Raw genomic sequence first — 19,948 nt, forward strand, 5'->3', positions numbered from 1 at the left:
TATGACTAACATGTTATACATGAAAAGTATGCACCTGACTTTGAATTTAAAATTAGTCAAGTGGTCGATGCAAATTATTTTCTAGAAATCTAATAGTGCAGCATCACCAAACCATGTGGTGCAATAAGGTTGTAGTGGCCTGCTGCAACCATTCAGTAGTGCATTCTCTCTCTTCGATATACCAAATTTTTTGGTCACTACTTACAAGTGGGTAGAGATCACAGGGTTTAATAGCCCACAAAATTTTTGCTATACGCAACCTACCATATGGGTTATATTTGGGTCAAAATGATCCATGCAAGCTAATACAATTGAGATGAGCCACCAAAACTGGATAGAGATAACAAATTTTTTATGTTCCTCAACTGTCCATTGGTTCAGCTTCCAAATCATGTAATATGAATGAACCAAAGTATTTAAGAAGCTATACAAGGAAAAAATTAAAAAATAAATAAATAAAATGAAACCTATCTCAGCAATCAGTATAGATGCCACTGACCAAGCGGCAGCCAGATATGGCCTTGAATTGGCTCAAGAGAGGCCAACCAAGCCACCATGGCAAAAGCCATTAACAGTGTCACAGTCAGCAAAACCTAACCCTCAGAAGAATTGAAACCGTAGACAAAATCAACACATTAAATTTTGATTACTTTGAAACAACTACCATAAACCCTTCGCCATCCCGAATCATGATAATTGGCTTACTGTACTAAATCCACAAATTATTTCCAAAATACAAATCAAAGTTCATGCAAAGGCACAGCAAGTTAGACTCATGTCCATCATCAGAAGCTTCATCCTGCATCTCCCTTCGCACTCAAAACCACCAAACCCTACCCAAACCAACCCCTCATAATCAACAATCCTTTCACAACTTACACGGCCTAAACATGAAATTTGATACCAAGTTTCAGCATTTCCCATTTCCTCAAAAAAATCTATCATACTAATTTTTTTTTGGTAGAAATCTATCCTACTATTCACATTTTCCCTGACCGTGAAATGTAACATATTTACAACCCAGTGACACTTTCATTTACCCATGTTAAAAAGTAAGAGTCCTTCAAGTTCATAGTCAACTCCTTCCCAACACCCTCCTCAGATCAGATTTTTGTTCTGTAGTGAGCCTAGATGGGAATTTGACATCGAAGTGTATTCGCAGATTTCCCTTCTTCCCAGGTTCTTTCGAGATAGGCATTCCTTCATTTTCTATCACCATTTCGTAGCCTGGTTTCACAATATCTGTCACTGATATTGTAAGGAGCCTCCCATCCAGTGTTGTCAGGTTCAGAGTCTTCCCTGTGAGTGCATCCAAGAGTGATATCTTCTGGTTGACCAACAGATTATTCCCATCTCTCTTGTATATTGCATGAGGTTTCTCATCAACCAAGAAAATGAGATCTCCTGCAATAGTGCCTGGATCTTGGTTACCCTTCTCGGGGAAGGTTATCTTTGTTCCCTTCTTCCACCCAGGCTTAATATCTATAATCAAAATTTCCTCCACCGTTGTTGGCTTACTGTAACAAAGGTGCTAGTGCATCAAGCCAAGGAGAAAACGAGGAGAAAACTAGGAGAAAAGTAACAAAGTGAAGTATGGCTAAGACAAAATGCAGATGGGTATTATTGATGAAGCCTACAACATCCCAAGACAAGTATTATCAACAGACAGTTCATAATTGACTTGTAATTTTCTAGAAATGTCTAACAAGAATATTTTTCAACATTCATGAACAGCTATTTGCTCAAGAAACCGATTGCACGTCACAACATGACTTATGAGCTATCTATTGCAACTAGCGCCAGGCCCATAGTAGGATTGAAAATAACATCCATGTAAGCATATTTCAACTTGACTACCTAATGTTCATTCGCAAGATGATGCTCAATTATTGAACTACTACAGCCATTCTTCTTAACACAGAAATCTCTAGTGTAATCATTTGTGTCCCTATGATTACCAACAAATATTTGGGGAACAACGTAAACCAAAAGTATATTAGACTCCTCTTCCTTTGTCTACTTTTTTTTCTTTTCACTTTCTCTGGATATTTTTCCTCCTATAGGAAAACAACATTTTTCACCAAAAAGCAATCTTCAAAGGATCTGTTTGTTCTAGCGTAAAATATTTTCCAGATTTTGTTAAAAACAGATATGATATATTTATTGAAATCTATAGTTAGAAAACAACTCCATTCAAAATTTTGGGGTCTTGCTTTCCCAAAACAGTGGAGATATCTTGATCACTGATACACTTGACAACCATGGCGGACAACACCTCTCACACGCACACACACAGAATCTCAAGGATTGTAATCAAAACCAATCATCAAAATTGCCATAGACCAAAATGAAACAATGTAAAGAAACCATCAGTAACGGATGGCACCATATAAATTGTTCTCTTTAGACCAAAGTTGTCACGGCGTCTAGGCCACCCAAGGCGTTGCACTAACAAGGAGACCAAGCTCTCTCTCTCTCTCTCTCTCACACACACACACACAATCTCAAGATGAATGTAAAGAAACCATCAGTAACGGATGGCACCAAATAAATTGCTCTCTCTAGACCATAGTTGTCATGGCATCTAGGCAACCCAAGGCGTTGCACTAACAAGGAGACCAAGGATAATAAGCCGCCCTAATATAGGGCTAGGTCAAGGAAGTCCTTACCTACAGCAGGATCACAGGCACTGACAAAACAGCAGGCCATAACACCTATCCCAGCAGCAGAACAATAGATACCAGTCCAACAAGAAGCTGATAAATTAGGCTTTATGACAATTGTATAGCCTCAGGTCTGATACAAGGTAAAGTCATGAAATACCCAATCACAGTGAGTAAACAGAAAGATAATTAATGCTGTCGACAGAATACAGAAGACTCAAAACCCAGAAATAAAATAGTATCCCAAAATAGCAACTAGATGACTCAGATGAGAAGATCCTTCTAGTCGAAGGTAGGGTACCTAGGAGGGATACACTTCAAAATTCCAGCCAGAATTAATGCTAGATCAAGAGCTATGGAAAAAGTTCAAAATTAGAAAGTAAGAATAGAGAGATAGAAACTTAATACCACAGGATGATCCAACCATTGGATGACAAAATTATGGCCAAAGGTAGCTTAGGACTAGGAGAACATACCAAAAACTCAATCTTCTGGATGAGATAAAGATCGCCATACAAAACTTACCGCCAGAAAATCCCCAGAGTAAGTTGTCACATGGTATGTCTGAACTCCAATCTCAGACTAAGATGGTGAATCTATGGAATCCTTCTCACACCAACAAAGAGTGGTAATAAATGGAGAAAACTAGAAAAGAGAACCACAATATGTTCTGTTGGTTGTAGTTGCAGCTGCAGAAAACAGAAACCAACATTAGAAGGTAGGGATATAGATGGTTGAGCCTCCCACTCAACCTACAGCTCTCACCTCACACAGCAACATAGTTGCAAAAACCAAATCCTTTTTCATTAATCAATTCGTGGGGGAGTCCAAGACTACTCCTTACATGTTTAAAGTAGTGGCTGCCCAACTCAACACAAAAGAAAACAAAGACTAAAGGTGGCTTACACATGGCAGACCTAGCCTATTACAAAGAAATAGAAACTGCTAATTACAGAATAGAACCTAAACAGCAACTAAGAGAAAAATAGAAACCACTAAACAAAGAAATAGTAACTAACTAAAAAGCAAACTTAAAAAGATCTTGGGCATCACTCCTACGCAATTGACTTCTTGACAGCGTCTCTTTTCCAACGCAAGCTGGCAAGGGCCCACAGCATATTTTCTAAGTCTTCTGAAAATTCTTCTCCACACTAGGCATATTGGGGCCCCCACATAATCTGTCATATATCTCTTCTCCCAGATGCTGATCAATGGCCACATAGGGACAGATTGTGGGCTTCAGTTGTAACAGAATATGTCCCAACTTTATAATAGAATATGGTCAACAACTACTGGTCCGATGGGGAAACAATCTGGCCCACAAATACTGCTGGATCCTCAACCATCGATCTACATCAACTCGTCTCATCTTAAGATAACTAGGGATATAGTGCTCAAGAATGGTCTCTTCCCCTCAATAACTTGTGTAGAATGACAGACATACTCAACATGGTCAACTTCAAAATCAGACATGTACTCATCATTCAATCATCAATACTATCACCCTTTGATGATATATTTTAAACCTTATGGTTCTTTCAATATTACCCTTCCTTCTCAGAACTATTACCCTTTACCCTTATTTTATTTTTTTATTCCAAGTACACCTCCCACTTACATGTTATACTCCTTTTGCTTAAAGTTGAACTTCCAATAAATTACGGTGCTGCCACCCTATTGGAATTTTCAGTTTATTTACAATTCTACCATTACTCTTATAATCTGCTCCTGATTTGAGTCTTCTAATACTTGTGTGGGCCCATTGGAGAACCCAAATAAGGTTTTGTGACCTGGGTTCCACATCACTATTGTTGAATTGTAATATTCCCAATAGAGTGTATCTAACTCAGTCAATCCAAATCAGAATAATTTTCTCCCCATAACCACTTACACTTGGAAATCTGATCATGAAGACTCCCTAGTCCTAATGCTATTTCCCTAAATTTGGACTCAGCCTAAGTCAGACGTTCCCCCCCCCCCTTTCCCGGTGCAATCCAAGGTTCGAAAACTCCCGTCTAGATCACTTATATACCTTCCAAACAACTATAACTCAATTATAAGCAAGCATGGAAGTGTTGAAATTATTCTAAATTCAAAGCTCTTGAATAAAACGACAACAAATTCCTGGGTATAATGGTAAATACACCTGAGGAGGGATTTAATTGACATATAGGAATAAGATATAAGAACATCATAGTTATGAGGGACTTTCTGGAAATAACAATATTATGCATTTAATAATGAATAAGAAAGGGGTCTACTTCCTCATGATGGAGAGTGCTGAAGACTACCAGTTTATATGTCGTAGGGACACATGACCCATATGTACCATGAGGGTACATATGTGTCATGCACACATCCTCTTGTCCATGTGCGGTATTACATGCATGAGTTAAGTTTGTTTCTTCTTCCTCACCTTAATCTACTGCTGGTTTATTAGTTTTAATTCTGTTACAGAGAGAACAGACTCCACGTGAAATTTTATCTCTCAACAACCATGGAATGGACTGAAACTCAAGGGGTGGAGTCACAACTACTAACCAGGTTGAATCGAAGCCAACAGGATCTCTAACAAGTATTAGCCAACAGTAAACTGCTGAAATTGGATAGAGTACTGTTGCAGTCACGGTTGGGTTTCAAGAAAGAGATCTACCAATGTTTCAGCAGACACAGGAACAAGAACAAGACAGAATAACGGCATAAAAATAAACAAGAATAAAGGAGAAGGAAAATATGGATGAAGGGTAGAAGAAATAAGACAGAAGGAAGTGGAAGAAACTAACTGAAAGAGGGTAAATCGGACACATTAAAATTACCTTCTGGGGAGGTCCATTTGATATCCAAAAACTTCTCAGCAACATTAGGACAGGTGGGTAGAGCCGGATTTAAGTGTTGGTTAGGCAAACGTCTTGTAGTAAGACTAGTAGTTATAAACCCTGTAGACTATCCCCATGGGGGTGGTGAAGGGACTTCCGCTTATTTATGGTAGTTAGCCTTTTAATCGGAGTCTGTGATGCCTAAAGTAGTATAGTTTATGGTCCTAATCAGAGATGGGTCCATTGGTCTGCCCTCAAAAAGAGTGACAGAAGAGAACAATAGAAGTAGAAAGAAGAAAACAGGGAGGAGAAAGATGTATAGTACCTGAGAGAGAAAGAGAAAGGAGGGAAGAACAACACTCTACAGCTAACCTGGTTGCCTCAAAGGCCATGCAGGCTACTACCCAAACAAAAAAACTCAATATTTCATTCTTCAAATCTGTCCATTACGTAGGGTTACGTACATATTTATAAAAAGAAATCACAGTCAAACAAGTAAACTGGAAAGCTAGAATCTCCTACGTATCTAACTCCTACCAAAATAAGAAGACCAAAATAAAATAAAGATTACAATAAGCCCAAATTTAATGCCTAAATATCCTACAAGAGCCAAATCAGATTTGGACCCGGTTCTCAGTCTGGGTTTCCAAACGAGTTTGGGCCAGTCCACAGAAGCGCTATTGCATCACCCACTAAATACAATCAGTCAACGGTGAGAAACCTCATGTGGCTCTTTGCAGCATTTAATTGTAACCACCTTAACACCCATACCCACCATTAATGCCCTTGATACAAATTTGTCCAAAAGTCGAAACGATCCCCTCAAATGAAGTGCTTCTCACTGAATCACAATATTTTCAAAAAATTGGACTCAAAGCAGATGACAGAAATCTGCAAATGGTCAGAGCAGCAAAGGTAGTCACCAAAGCATGCAAGAAGCTAAACCAATCGCCACCAATCATCCAATGGTCTGGATCAGGAGCAGGCTGCAATACGAACTGGATAGCTCCAGAAACTACCTAATCAGATGTCTTTCTGTTATCCTACCAAAATAAAACCCAATACGATCAACTTAAAACAGATTTGCTAAAATGAGTTATCTAATGGGCCTACAGTTTATGTTCCATCTCACAACTCTTGTTTGCACACCTTTGAAAGTATTTGAAAAGATTTTCCAGTGTAAGACTCTTACAGAAAAACATGAGCCGCTTCCCAACCATTTGTTGCAGCGTCTAGGCAATCCTAAGCTTTGAAGGAGGAAAAAAACTCAAGGCATTGCCTGACAATCAAGGCACCCATCCAGCAAAGGGCGCCTGGATGCCTAGGTGATGACTTGAAATCTATATTGATGCAAATGTCAGACTCACATAATGGATGGGTCAGGCTTCATGACATTCTGAAATACCCTAAACACTGATAAACAAATGTCATCAAGACTGCCATATTAAGGGTAAAATTACAAAACAGAAGAGAAATGGACGAAACTGAAAGTTGCTAGCTAAATCTTAATCCACCTCTGGGAATCAGGCAAAAACCGAAACATTGATAACATTGAAGGTGGAAAAAAGTATTTCAAATCCCCCCCAGGCCTCGCACATGCGGGAGCATCGTGCACCGGGTATGCCACTTTATAGCGGGTTAACTTCCAAAGGGAGAAGAGAAGAAAATGTATTGGCAAATAAGGATATATCAGACAATAAAGACTTACAAGTGAAACAATCGGTCACATAGATCAGGTAGCAACACAAAATCCCCCAATAGTCAATCAATATACACCATCTCTACAACGAAGAAGGTATCTGGACTCTTTAATTGTTGGCTCAAGGATGAAATTAATGACCCTAAAAGGGCTTTTACTGTTACTAATGTTAGCTGGTGGCTAGCCGAACTCAATTTGTCAATCCTATGAGGGATATGAAGGACTTTCTTGATCCTACTTGCAATCATTTAACATAATGCCAAATTTTGTTGGTAGCCTGATCCACATGCCACAACAGAAGGATGTCGGACTCCAATAATTGAGTTTAAACCCTATTTTTTATTTTAATAATAAAGAATCCCCCAAATGAATAATGATTATATACCAAAGACAATGGACTATATACTAGACATAATCTTTGCACACTGTCCTCGTCACAGTTTCCAAGTTATCAACCACATTAGGTATGACTTGTAACCAACAATAGCTGAAATGAATAATTGTTGTAACCAACAACAGAAGGATGTAGGACTCCAAAAATTGAGTTTAAACCCTATTTTTTATTTTAATAATAAAGAATCCCCAAAATGAATAATGATTATATACCAAAGACAATGGACTATATCCTAGACATAATCTGTGCACACTGTCCTCATCACAGTTTCCAAGTTATCAACCACATTAGGTATGACTTGTAACCAACAATAGCTGAAATGAATAATTGTTGTAACCAACAACAGAAGGATGTAGGACTCCAATAATTGAGTTTAAACCCTAGTTTTTATTTTAAGAATAAAGAATCCCCAAAATGAATAATGATTATATACCAAAGACAATGGACTATATCCTAGACATAATCTTTGCCCATTGTCCTCGTCACAGTTTCCAAGTTATCAACCACATCAAGTATGACTTGTAACCAACAATAGCTGAAATAGGCCATCCAATATCACATCTCAAAACTGAAAAGGAGGATAACCTCAATTAATTGTAAATTTAAAATTATGCCAAATACCATTGCAAATCCCCCCCCCCAATTTTAGTTGGGATAAGGCCCGAGTTGTAGTCGTTATTATATCACTGCAAATCTGATATCCACCAAAACCAACACTACAACAGTCGGGATGTCTATTTAGAAAATAAAAAATAAATAGTCATTTGTATCTAGCACCTTGCATATAACATATTGGTTTCTTACCAGCTTTTGCATCCTGCACTATTTCGAACAAAAGAACAGTCAAGTCCAGAAAATATTAGATCAATAGATCTCACTTTTTAACACTCAGCCCATACAGTAATTACAATAATAACAGGCAAAGATAGGTGAAAAAGCACCACCTACCCCCAGCCATTCAAAATTGAACAATATCTAAAACAAGATCTGGCTCCACACTAATCCAACAGAAACCTTGCCACATACAGGATATATCCCATTTGTTCCAGAGACAAGAGTAACAGACAGAATCATCTCAACAAACTAGCAAGCATGTGACAAAGTTTTAAAGCGTTGAACACCAAGACCAAGATTTAAAAAAAAAAAAAAAAAAAAAAAAAAAAAAAAAAAAAAAAAAAGAAGAAGAAGAAGAAGAACCAAGGGTAGCAAAGAAGTCTTTCATCAGCCCGCTAATCCACACTTTATCACTCCCGACAAATTTTGGATGGTAGACGCATGTATAACACACTAGATGCTGGCACTCCCACCACATTTGTCCCAAATTCGAGACTATGGTTTCGACCTTTGTTGAAACTGAAATATTTTGGAATTTAGCTAGATTTTAGTAGAAATCTAATTCATTTCAGCTGCATGTTTCGTTTGACCATTTCGGTGGTCAAATAGCCATATTTTGGCCCAAAATTTCAGGAAAACCCTAATATCTCTAAATATATTGGAACCTTGAGAAAGTACGTTACTTTGGTTTCAGACCTTAGGTTGCTAGCGCACGTTATACCCTACTGTATATTTACTCTAATATTGCCCCTCTTACATATAATTTAATACTAGAACACACAAAAACTAACTAAAATATGCATTAGAAATGAAGAAATACTATTTAACAGTCCCCAAAACCTTGTTCCACTGAAAAATGTAGGTGATTTGGCCAAAAATACCAAATCTAATGTTGTTTTGGACTTTTTCCCCTCTTACGGTCGAAAACCAACAAAATGTGCGAAAGAAATAGTGCTTTTATAAGCATGTATTGTAATGTTTCGACTGAAAACGAAACTAGCCTGAAATTCAGCCAAAATTCCGAAATTTCAACAAAACTTCGCATCCCTAATGAGTCAACTTAAGTTTCTCTTTGATGCATGTTGAAACTGAAATAATTCGCGTGATTTTGGCCTTTTCGACCAAAATACTGAACCAGGATTTGTCTCCATGCAGTAGACATTCTAAAAGAGTACCCACTTCCAATTCTTCATCCATTTCCATCCATTTCAGATAGGCACTCAAATTTGTTCACCACAATTTATGTCTATCCAAATTGTTCTTTTTCTTCATTTCCTCCTCAATCTTGGGCTACTAAAATATAATAAAGATTGACCTAAAATGTGTGGTAAGGCTGTAACAAGCACCCTCATTCAACGTGTATGTCTAAGCTTCACCATGCATGATACATTGACACTTGACTAACCACCATAAGATAGCATTTAATGTCACACTGACACATGATAAGATTATAACGACGACTAGCAGTAGCTATACACTAAACAAGCTTATCAGATGCATTAATGTTCTTTGATCCTGCTTTGTGCAGCTGAATTTGTGTGAGGAGTCTAGAAACCATAAAAAAATCATTTATCAGAGACTTATCTTGTCAAAGATCCATAGATTCTGCACAATTTGAAATTTTTATTCAGAGCGAAAAACATCTTAAGACGGCATCTAGATAAAATCAAATGACATATTTAAATAACTCCTTCTGCCTTGTGATGAAACAAACTACAACAACAACAAAACTCAGCCTTACCCCAACTAAATGGGGTCGACTACATGGATCTGTACAAGGGCAAAAAATAAGAATAGTATTAGTAAAAGGAAAGAATCAATAACAAAACTCAGTAAAACCCACCTATATAGGGTCGGCTATATGGATCATAGCCCTCCAATCAGCCTTATTCAAGGTCCTACTTGGAACAAGACCTAAACTATGCATGTCTTTCCTCACTACTTCTCTTATGGTCATTTTAGGCCTACCCCTAGCTCTTTTAGTTCCATCAACTCTGAATCAGATTATTCCTCCTTACTGGTACATCCCAAGGCCTCCATTGAACATGACCATGCTTCCAAATGACTTTCTCGGAGCTTATCATGAATCTGGGCAACTCCCATATCAGCTCTAATATAGTCGTTCCTTACTTTATCCTTCCTAATTTTGATGCACATCCATCTCAACATCCTTATCTCTATTACACATAGCTTTTCAATATGAATCTTCTTAATTTCCCATTCCATCCCTTACAACATAACTAGTCATACGACTATCTTATAGAATTTTCCTTTAAGCTTTAAAGGAATACGATAGTCACACAACACTCCGGACGCACCCCTCCCCTTCATCCATCCTACTTTAAATTTTCCGTGAAACATCATTTCTATATCACCTCCTTTATATATGGTTTGACCCCAGGTATCTAAAAAAATCACTTTGCTCCATCTCTCTCCTCAATTTCACAAGTTTGTGATGAAACAAATTGCTCAAACTATACAACCAATCAACATCGTGCAACAAACAGAGGGAATATAGATAAACAAACAATGTTCACATAAAAGATAACAAGAGAGACACATGGTGGAAAACACCAATGTCAGTCTGACACAAGTGGAACTCCGAGACGAACCAGACTCAATTGCATTAAGCAAAACAACAAGCGAAATTGACTGATAGTTCAGTCTGCACAACAACAAACAGCAATTCTATTGATTATCATGTCTTCACAGTTCATGGAACTACGAACGCCACATTGAGTGTCCAATTGAATTTCCATTGGCCATGTTCTGGATGGTACTAAAACCACAAACTGTAATTCTTCGTGGAATCAGACAAAAAGATTGATGTACAGAAAGATTGTCTAACATGCAAGATTGGATTAAAAATGCTCGAGTATGCTTCCCAACAAGTTGTAGATGCGAAAAAAGGAGCGAAGAAATTAATAATCGAAGAAAGTAAGAGATAATAATATACCCGTAAACATCAGGAACGATCCTAGAGATCTTCATCTTCCGTTTGGAACCAGAGTAAAGTTCCTCCAGGCTAAAAGACAGATTCTTCTCGACAGGCGGAATCTTACGAGGCGGTTGACCGGCAGCATCCGCATGAGGATTCCTGCTAAAATTCTCCCCAAATCCACGACCACGGCCACCACCGCCGACACCATCAGAACCACCGAAGAACTCGTTGAAGATGTCATCCGCATCACGGGGATGGAAGCGAAAGTTGGTAGCACCTCCAGAACGAGGAGGAGGAGGGACATTGCCGGACTTGAGGGCTTCCTCGCCGTATGCATCGTAGATCTGCCGCTTCTGGGGGTCGCTGAGAACATCATAAGCCTCGGAGATCTGCTTGAATTTGGCTTCTGCTTCCCTTTTCTTGATATCTGGGTTCTTGTCTGGATGCCATCTCATGGCCAATCTCTTGTAAGACTTCTTCAGGTCTTCCTCATTAGCATTCCTGTTCACCTTCAAGATATTGTAATAATCCACCCCCATTCTCTCTCTCTCTCTCTCTCTCTCTCTCTCTCTCTGAAGACTAAAAAACTTCTATGAAACTCGAAATTCAAGAAGAAGAGGAAGTCGAAACAATGTGAACAGATCGGATGTGCTATTTAATGATTCATTAATGGCTGAAGATGACGAAAGTCTAAGATCGATGACTGTGAAGCTTCGTCGTCGGCAGAGGAACCAGATGATGGCTCTCGCAACGAAGACTCGCGAAGGTTCCTAAATCGATGGTTTTGAGTCGAACCCTCCTAAGTCCTAAGCAACTCTCTCTTCTTTCTCTCTCTCTCTCTCTCTCCCTCTCTCTCTCCACCATCACCTGCGGGTCGGCCGGTTGTCAACTACACAACCCAAGCGCAGTGGTGACTTTTACGCTAAACGGTTAGGATACGCACCCAATGCGTATATTAACGAGTAAGAACGTGCAGTCTAGTAAGTTAATGAGAGAACTGGGAAGGAGTGTGATGTGGACTGTGAATAATAGCAGAGGGCCAAAGACTGAAAAGCCCTTTAATTTAATAATTTAATTGGACGTGACCTATGAGTGCTGGAGACTAGAGATTTTGTCTCAGATAAAGACAGGTAAAGATGCTGTTTTGCTCTTCACGATTGGCACCTTCAGTCTTCTAAATCTTATAGAAGGGATATGCTCAGAAGAGAAGAGAGGGTGGGTTGTGGTTCTAATTAATTAAGAATTATTAAGTAAGTTTAAGAGTATATCTTGAGTGGGATTATGGTCTATAGAGGAGACAAAACGAGGAGAATGAACAATTGCTTTAGTGGTTATTTAATATATGATTAATTAGTATTGATTTGGATATTAAGCATTATAAAGTATGTGATTATGGTTTTTTTTTTTTTCATGGAATATGATGATGGTACTTTTCTTTTCTTGGGTAAGAAGGTGATGATGAAGGGTACGTGAAACACATGTGAATGCATATAGTAATTTTCAAGTAGATTTGTTACCGCAAATAAAATAATTTAAAGTAGATTTTATTACCAAAAAATAGATATATTTTTAAGGAGATTTTCAAGTGGTGATTTGATAAGATGGATTCCCATATTTTCAATCTCTACTAAGCTTTTTAGTTCACGGTATCGGCATTGTTATTGATTGCCACCGACACGGATCAATGATATCTATACGTATCAAGTTATTTTCGATGAAAAAATCATATGGTATTAGTACGAGCTGATCAATGCTAATATATATCGGCAGATATAACCAAATTTTGAGGTATTGGTATTGCGGATGGTGATCCATACTGATACCATTAGTCATCGACATTAATATCATATCAATACCATATGAGTAAAATAGTGCACACAAGGGATAAATCAGTTAAAAACGAGCAAAATCCTCTCAAGTATGCTAGCCACTTCAATACACATTGGATGGCTGAGAGACACTTGGGGTGAATACCTTGGTGTTGTCAATCTTCTGATGCATGTTAAAGTGGTTAGTGGACTTGAGAGGATTTGAGTCCATAAAAAAACCTGATTTTTATTTTTAAAGAAAATTAAGAGTAAATTTATTCGATATGTACAATCAATTCGTATTAATATCGTACGAGTATCATTGCATTTTTAAGGTATCTAACACTCAATCCTTCCACCAAAAAAAAAGCACTCAATCCAATACCGTGCACTTAAATCATGCCACCAATACCTAAATCCAAGATCTCTACACAATGGATATGAACATTACATTAGCATGAAAAAGGATATTTCCATTTTTAGTGTATAAGAAGGGTATGAGCTATGACTTGAAGTCCAATCCACCGATTACATCATCACTGATGAAGAAAAACTTAAGTTGACCGATTCAAACATCTTAAGGAAATATTTGTGCGTTGTCTATGGTCAAATTGTTTACTAGCAAAGTCTCTCTGTCTCTCTCTTCTTGATTCTTCTTCTTCTTCTTCCTGTTTTTTTTTTTTTTTTTAAGCCAAGTTTACTAATGAAGTCTTTTTCCGGTAGACAGTTTATTAACAAAATTACTTCAAAGAAAAAGAGCATCTCTATGCATCATTACCAGAGGGAAAAAGATTAAGCGTTTATATTTTGATTAAGTTTTTCATATTTACGAAGGCCCTTAACCATTGAATTCGAATAGTGTCCACCGGGTAAAAGGGAATAGTAGAGATATTATCAATTATTCATAAATAGAGGGTAGATGATTAAGACAATTGATGGGTGTACTTTCTGAAAAAAAAAAAAAACTATATCTTTTTATTTTATAGGAGAGTTTTTCCCTGGACTCATAGTCAAGGGTCCCCCATCATCATTTTCCACTTTATTATATGAAATCCAACATTGTGAGGTAAATCTCAGTTCTATTTATATTGGTCCCCGGGGAGGGGGGGTGTGGGGGCGTTACTCCCTAACAAAAAGCAAAATACGAAGAGCAAGGAAAAAGAAATAAGAAGAAAAACTTTACAAATAAACTATATGTCAAGAAACAATCTATCCTTAGGGATGATGCCCACTAGAACTAAGAAGCCAGTGAGAAGATCCCAAAAGGAAAGAAAAACCTATAATTATAAGGAGTATCAAAGGAAAAATCCTTTAGACACTACATATTGCCTTGGACATCAAAGGAAATGGAGTCCAATATTTGTTGAATAGTCCTAGACCAACCACTAGTCTAGGACTAGCTTCTAATTTTTTTTATTTTTTTTTTTCATCCAAATGTGGTAGATGGTAACATTAAAAGCTAGCTTGCCAATAGAATTTGAGATTTCTTTCTATTAAAAATATATGTCATGAGCATTGAGAAAAAAAACTTACCTTCTAGGTGATGAATTTTCAAACAATCACTTTTCCGTCAACTCTATAATAAAAATTGTGTAAACAATACTGACGGACTAAGTCATACCACTTGCCACTCCCCTTAAGACCGTAAATGCCCCAGTGGTGCAATTAGGTGTATTGCAAATTGGACTCTAAGACAAATCAACTCACTAATTCCCTCAATAATTGTGCATTCAACTACTAAACCCCTGCAACTACTTATAGGGCGTAAAAAATAAAAAAGGAGAAAACTTGAAACACTCAACATAAGAATAAAGCTAGATTACAACCCATACAAAAGTAACTTGAGATTAAAATTCACAAACTCTAGTTATAGAAATTAAGAGTCTTCTAGAAAAGTCTCTCAAGAAGAGAGAGAGATTCTCTAAAATGAAGAGATGAAATCTATGGATTTTCTAAAAAAAGACAAAGAGTAAAAATTAAATGGTCATGTAAGAAAATAAAAAGATGGACACATGAAAGGTCAAGAGAGAAGATTTAAAGATACAAGAAATATAAAGGTGTTTTAAATCTTCCAAGTTTTTAAAATATCGATTTAAAAAACAAACACCCTTTCTCTTTAAATTCTCTCTTAATATATTTTCATTTTTTGTGAAACACCTCATCCTTCTATTGGTACCACTAGTCACCGATATCAATATCATACCAATACCATATCAGTGAATCAGTGCGGACAAGGGATAAATCAGTTAAAAATGAACAAGATGGAGTCCAATCCACAGATTACATCATCACTGATGAAGGAAAACTTAAGTTGATCAATTCAAACATTTTAAGGAAATGTTTGTGTATGGTCAAATTGTTTACTAGCAAAGTCTCTCCCTCTCTCTCTCTCTCCCCTTCTTTTTTTTTTTTTCTTTCTTTCTGGTAGACAAGTTTACTAATGAAGTCTTTTTTTAGTAGATGGTTTACTAACAAAGTCACCTCCAAGAAAAAGAGCACATCTCTATGCATCATACCAGAGGAAAAAAGATTAAACATTTATATCTTGATTAAGTTTTCCATATCTACGAAGCCCCTTAATTGTTGGATTCGAATGGTGTCCATAGGGTATACGGCAATAGTGGAGATATTATCGATTGTTCATAAAAGGAGGGTAGATAATTAAGATACTTGATGGGTGTATTTTTCAAAAAAAAAACTCTATCCTTTTATTTTATAGGAGAGTTTCTCTTCGTACTCGTAGTCAAGGGTCCCCATCATCATTCTCCACTTTATTGTATGAAATCCAACATTGTGTAAAACTCGGTCCTACTATTATATTGGTCCCTGTGGGGGGGGGGGGGTGTCTCCCTAACAAAAAGCAAAATGGGAAGAGCAAGGAAGGAGAAATAAGAATAAAAACTTTACAAATAAACTATATGTCAAAGAAACAATCTATCCTTACGGATGATGCCCACTAGAACTATGAAGCAAGGAGAAAGCATGCAAAAGGAAACAAAAACCTATAATTACGGGGAGATGAAGGGAAAAATCCTCTAGACGCTACATATTACCCTGGACATCAAAGGAATTAATGGAGTCCAATAGTTGTTGAATAGTCCTAGACCTGTGGCTTCTAATTTTTTTTTTTTTTTTTTTTTCATCAGATGTGATAGATGGTAGCATTAAAAGCTAGCTTACCAAAAGAATTTGAGATTTCTTTTTATTAAAATATATATGTCATGAGCATTGAGAGAACAAACTTACCTTCTAGGTGATAAATTTTCAACTCTATAATAAGATTTACTTAAGCAATACTAATGGACTAAGTCATACCCCTTGACATTCCCTTTAGGACCGTAGATGCCCCAATGGTGCAATCGGGTGTATTGCAAATTGGACTCTAAGATAAATCAACTCACTAATTCCCTCAATAATTGTGCACTCAACTATAAACCCCTGCAAGTACTATAGGGTTGTGAGCTTATAAAAAAAACTCAAAACAAGTTAAACTTAAAAATTAAAAAGATAATAAAAAAATAATGAAACCTGAAACACTCAACGTACATAAAAGTAAAGCAAGATCACAACTCATACAAAAGTAACTTGAGATTACAATTCACACACAAGAGTGACTTGAGAGAACATAGTTGTTACATTAATGCTTGAAGGTCCCCTCTATTTATGAAGTTAAGAGTCTTCTGAAAAAAACATGAAGAGAAAAGTCTCTCAAGAAGAGAAAGAGATATAGTCTCTAAAATGAAGTGATGAAACCTATGAACTTTCTAAAAGTGCTAAAGTGTAAAAAATAAGTGAAATGTCATGTAAGAAAGTGAAAAGATAAACACATGAAAGGTCAAGAGAGAAGATGAAAAGATGCAAGAAATATAAAGGTGTTTGGAAGATTATAAAAACTAACACACTTTTGTTTGGAAGATTTTAAAAACTCACACTTTCCCTTTAAATTCTCTCTTAATATATTTCCATTCTTTGTCAAACTCCTCATCCTTCTATTTCCCAGTCAATATTTGTTCAGAATCTCTTACCATATTTTCATGGAGAAGGGGCATCCAAAGAAGAGGTTCCAAGTATCCTCCACACCATTCCAACAGAAGCTGCACAAATAGGGAATGGAAATCTTTCTACAATGCAGTAACTCCATAATAGGAAGAGACTTTGTGAGCCCTCTCCACTCAATGAAGCTACGCCGAGAAATGTGGTTCCTGAACCACATCACCCATGCCAGTGAATAACACCAACTCTAGATCTCACCAGATGCCATGCCACAGCAGAGGAGAAGCAACCTGAGCGAGAGGCAGTCTAAGACACAAGGTCCCCATGCCACGTAGGAATATTGTTCTTGAACCCCTTCCCATATTTTCTTGTTGAAGTAGAATCTTCAATTAGACTGAAATTAAGGGTGGAAAAGGTTGATGCTTTCTCAAGACAATAAAGAAGTTCTCATACTAAATCCCCTCACAACCCATTCAATGGCTTGTTTCCTCAATGCAATGGTGTCTAGTGTCTACACCATGGAACCCCCAAAAGGAAACTGTCTCTAGCACAAATTAAGTTTTGTCTCAGCAGAATCAGAAACCTAATTCAGCTAGATCTGTTAAGATTTTCTCAATACAAGTCCATGAAGAGCAAGTAATGCTAATCATGGAAGAATAATGAAAGTGAATTATAAGATAATATTAGTTATGGAAAAACCTTTTTGTAATCAAAGTTGGTGAAAAATAAGTCATGTGTACTTTACTTTTTATTGACGAGGGAAAAATCTAATCCTTTCACATGAATACTCCATAAGCATGCAAAACAATGATCGATTTTAAATACGGCATTGATAAGCCATTTTCAAATTTGAAATTGTACCCTTCTATACTCCTAATTTAAAGAGGGGAGAGAGATAGGTATGCTGCCGATATCAAGTATGCTAGTTGATAGCACCAATAGAATCACATGATGACGTATCATTCAGAAAGTATATGAGGATCATTTCAAAAAAAGGGAAAAGAGAGACACAATGGGTGCTAGCAAACTTGATATCAACGGCATACCCAACATTTTCCCTTTAAAAGGCTTTCGAGAATAAAACAAGGCAGCAATCAAACAAAATCCACTTTATCACCTTGGTTACAACCATATGCACCCATTGATATAGTGACGGGAAAAGGATGCACATGTTACGAAACAATACTATCATACACTCTCTCCTCCCTGACCATGTGGGCCCCTCTGTCTATAAACCATGAGACACTCTCTTCCAACCCATATAATGGCTTGGTTCCATAGTGCAATCAACATGCAACCCCGAAAGAAACTGTCTTTTATTACAAACTATATTTTTGGTAGTTTGTGACAATATATCACAAATTGGAATTAGAAGTGTAATGACAATACGACCAGATGGATCAATTGAAACTTTCTCAATACCATTAACAGCCTAATATGTGCATGGTATGTCTATCATTTATGTTTATATGCATTGCTAGATTCCATCAAGAGCAAGTAATTCTCAAGTGTCCCTGGTTTAAAATCCTGGAATCAGGATTCAAATCAGTCATATTTGATTCTAATTTGATCCAGATCGATCATGGCCGATTGGATCAGAACTAATCAAAATCAATGAGAAATTGGCAAAAATTGGCCAAAATATGTCATAAACCCTAGTTTCTGTACAAGGATTGATTCGACCTTGATTCTTGAAACTATGCATATGCCCCACCATGGAAGAATAGTTAATTGTGAAAAGTGATCATAAGAGTACTAGTTTTAGCTAAGAGGAGCAGTTTCCTACGTTGGGAGCATGACTCTCTCTCCCCCCTCAAGGCAAAGAGGCCATTTCCTATCCCGATGAGAGAGATGAAGAGCATGAGGTACTAGATGCACCCTCTACTCCCGAGCAAGAATCATTTTTCTTTAATTAATTAGGGAGAAAGAACCATATGCGTCTAGCGGCTCCTACACCAAAAAACAATAGGGTGTGAAAGACCCAAGCTCCCCCGCGCTCTATTTTAACTCCTAGTTGTGCATTCACCGATTAATTATCACAAAATTTTTATTTATTAACTTTTTAAACTTCTTATACTTTGCTTATAGTGCATATTTACTTTGCGTGAATATCTACCTAAAAAAAAATTGCGTCAATGCATCTAGCATCTCTTTCTTTGTGACCATTAGTTAGGGTCTTCATTATTAATGACCTTTGATATGTAATTATTTTATATCTTAGTCAATTCCTTATATCTCAAGAATTAGAAATCATATCCATAAGGAGAAAGCAATTCAAAGAGATGATAAAATTTGTTATAAGAGTTATTTGACTTCCTATAGGTAACTGTAGCTTTAAGAAATGTAAGAAAAAGTTGGTGACAATTCAATGCATGGCTTGTAGGAGTGTTTTTAAAGGCCATTGCATTGCCAATTGGATCAGTCCATGTGTTTTGGAGAATGTATAAAGGTTGGACTTTCATGTGGACCTAACTGATCCATGATCCAATCCATTTCTTAAAACCATCAGCCTAAGGTATTCTTATGGTCTACCATTTGGAGACATGTGGAAGTCTATTCTACTTTGACAATTGGGTTCATAGTCAAACTTTCTTTGGTTGGTCAGACTTTAAATTTGGGGCATTACTTGGCCCACCATATGTTGATTTTTTTTTTTTTTTAAGAAACTAAAATTCAAACCAAAATGTCTAATTAAGTTGACGTTTTAGACCATTTTAAAACTTTTCATATTATTATTGCCATGGGATCCAATTTTTCCTGCTAAAAATAATCACAAATTACATGATATTTGAATTTGAAC

At 36.9% G+C, this 19,948-nt stretch overlaps 1 protein-coding gene across 3 annotated transcripts; it reads right to left on the reverse strand.

Annotated features, from left to right (window-relative positions):
- Positions 1-687: 687 nt before the first annotated feature.
- Positions 688-12,316, reverse strand: LOC122087219 (dnaJ homolog subfamily B member 1-like). Of its 3 annotated transcripts, none has more exons than XR_006142709.1 (3): positions 11,363-12,315; positions 3,189-3,352; positions 1,381-1,517 (listed from the first exon to the last, which is right to left on the reverse strand). XR_006142709.1 is itself a non-coding variant. In XM_042656277.1 (2 exons), the coding sequence occupies exons 1-2, from the start codon at positions 11,884-11,886 to the stop codon at positions 1,076-1,078; spliced, it is 966 nt and encodes a 321-aa protein (XP_042512211.1). In that variant the 5' UTR covers positions 11,887-12,305; the 3' UTR covers positions 688-1,075. The 3 variants fall into 3 exon arrangements, 1 of the variants encoding a protein (XP_042512211.1); XR_006142710.1 differs by lacking the exon at positions 1,381-1,517 and adding an exon at positions 1,525-2,796 and having other exon boundaries at positions 11,363-12,316; XM_042656277.1 differs by lacking the exon at positions 3,189-3,352 and having other exon boundaries at positions 688-1,517; positions 11,363-12,305.
- Between the last annotated feature and the right edge of the window lie 7,632 nt (positions 12,317-19,948).

The sequence above is a fragment of the Macadamia integrifolia genome, chromosome 8 (genome assembly GCF_013358625.1).
Source record: "Macadamia integrifolia cultivar HAES 741 chromosome 8, SCU_Mint_v3, whole genome shotgun sequence".
Classification (NCBI taxonomy): domain Eukaryota; kingdom Viridiplantae; phylum Streptophyta; class Magnoliopsida; order Proteales; family Proteaceae; genus Macadamia; species Macadamia integrifolia.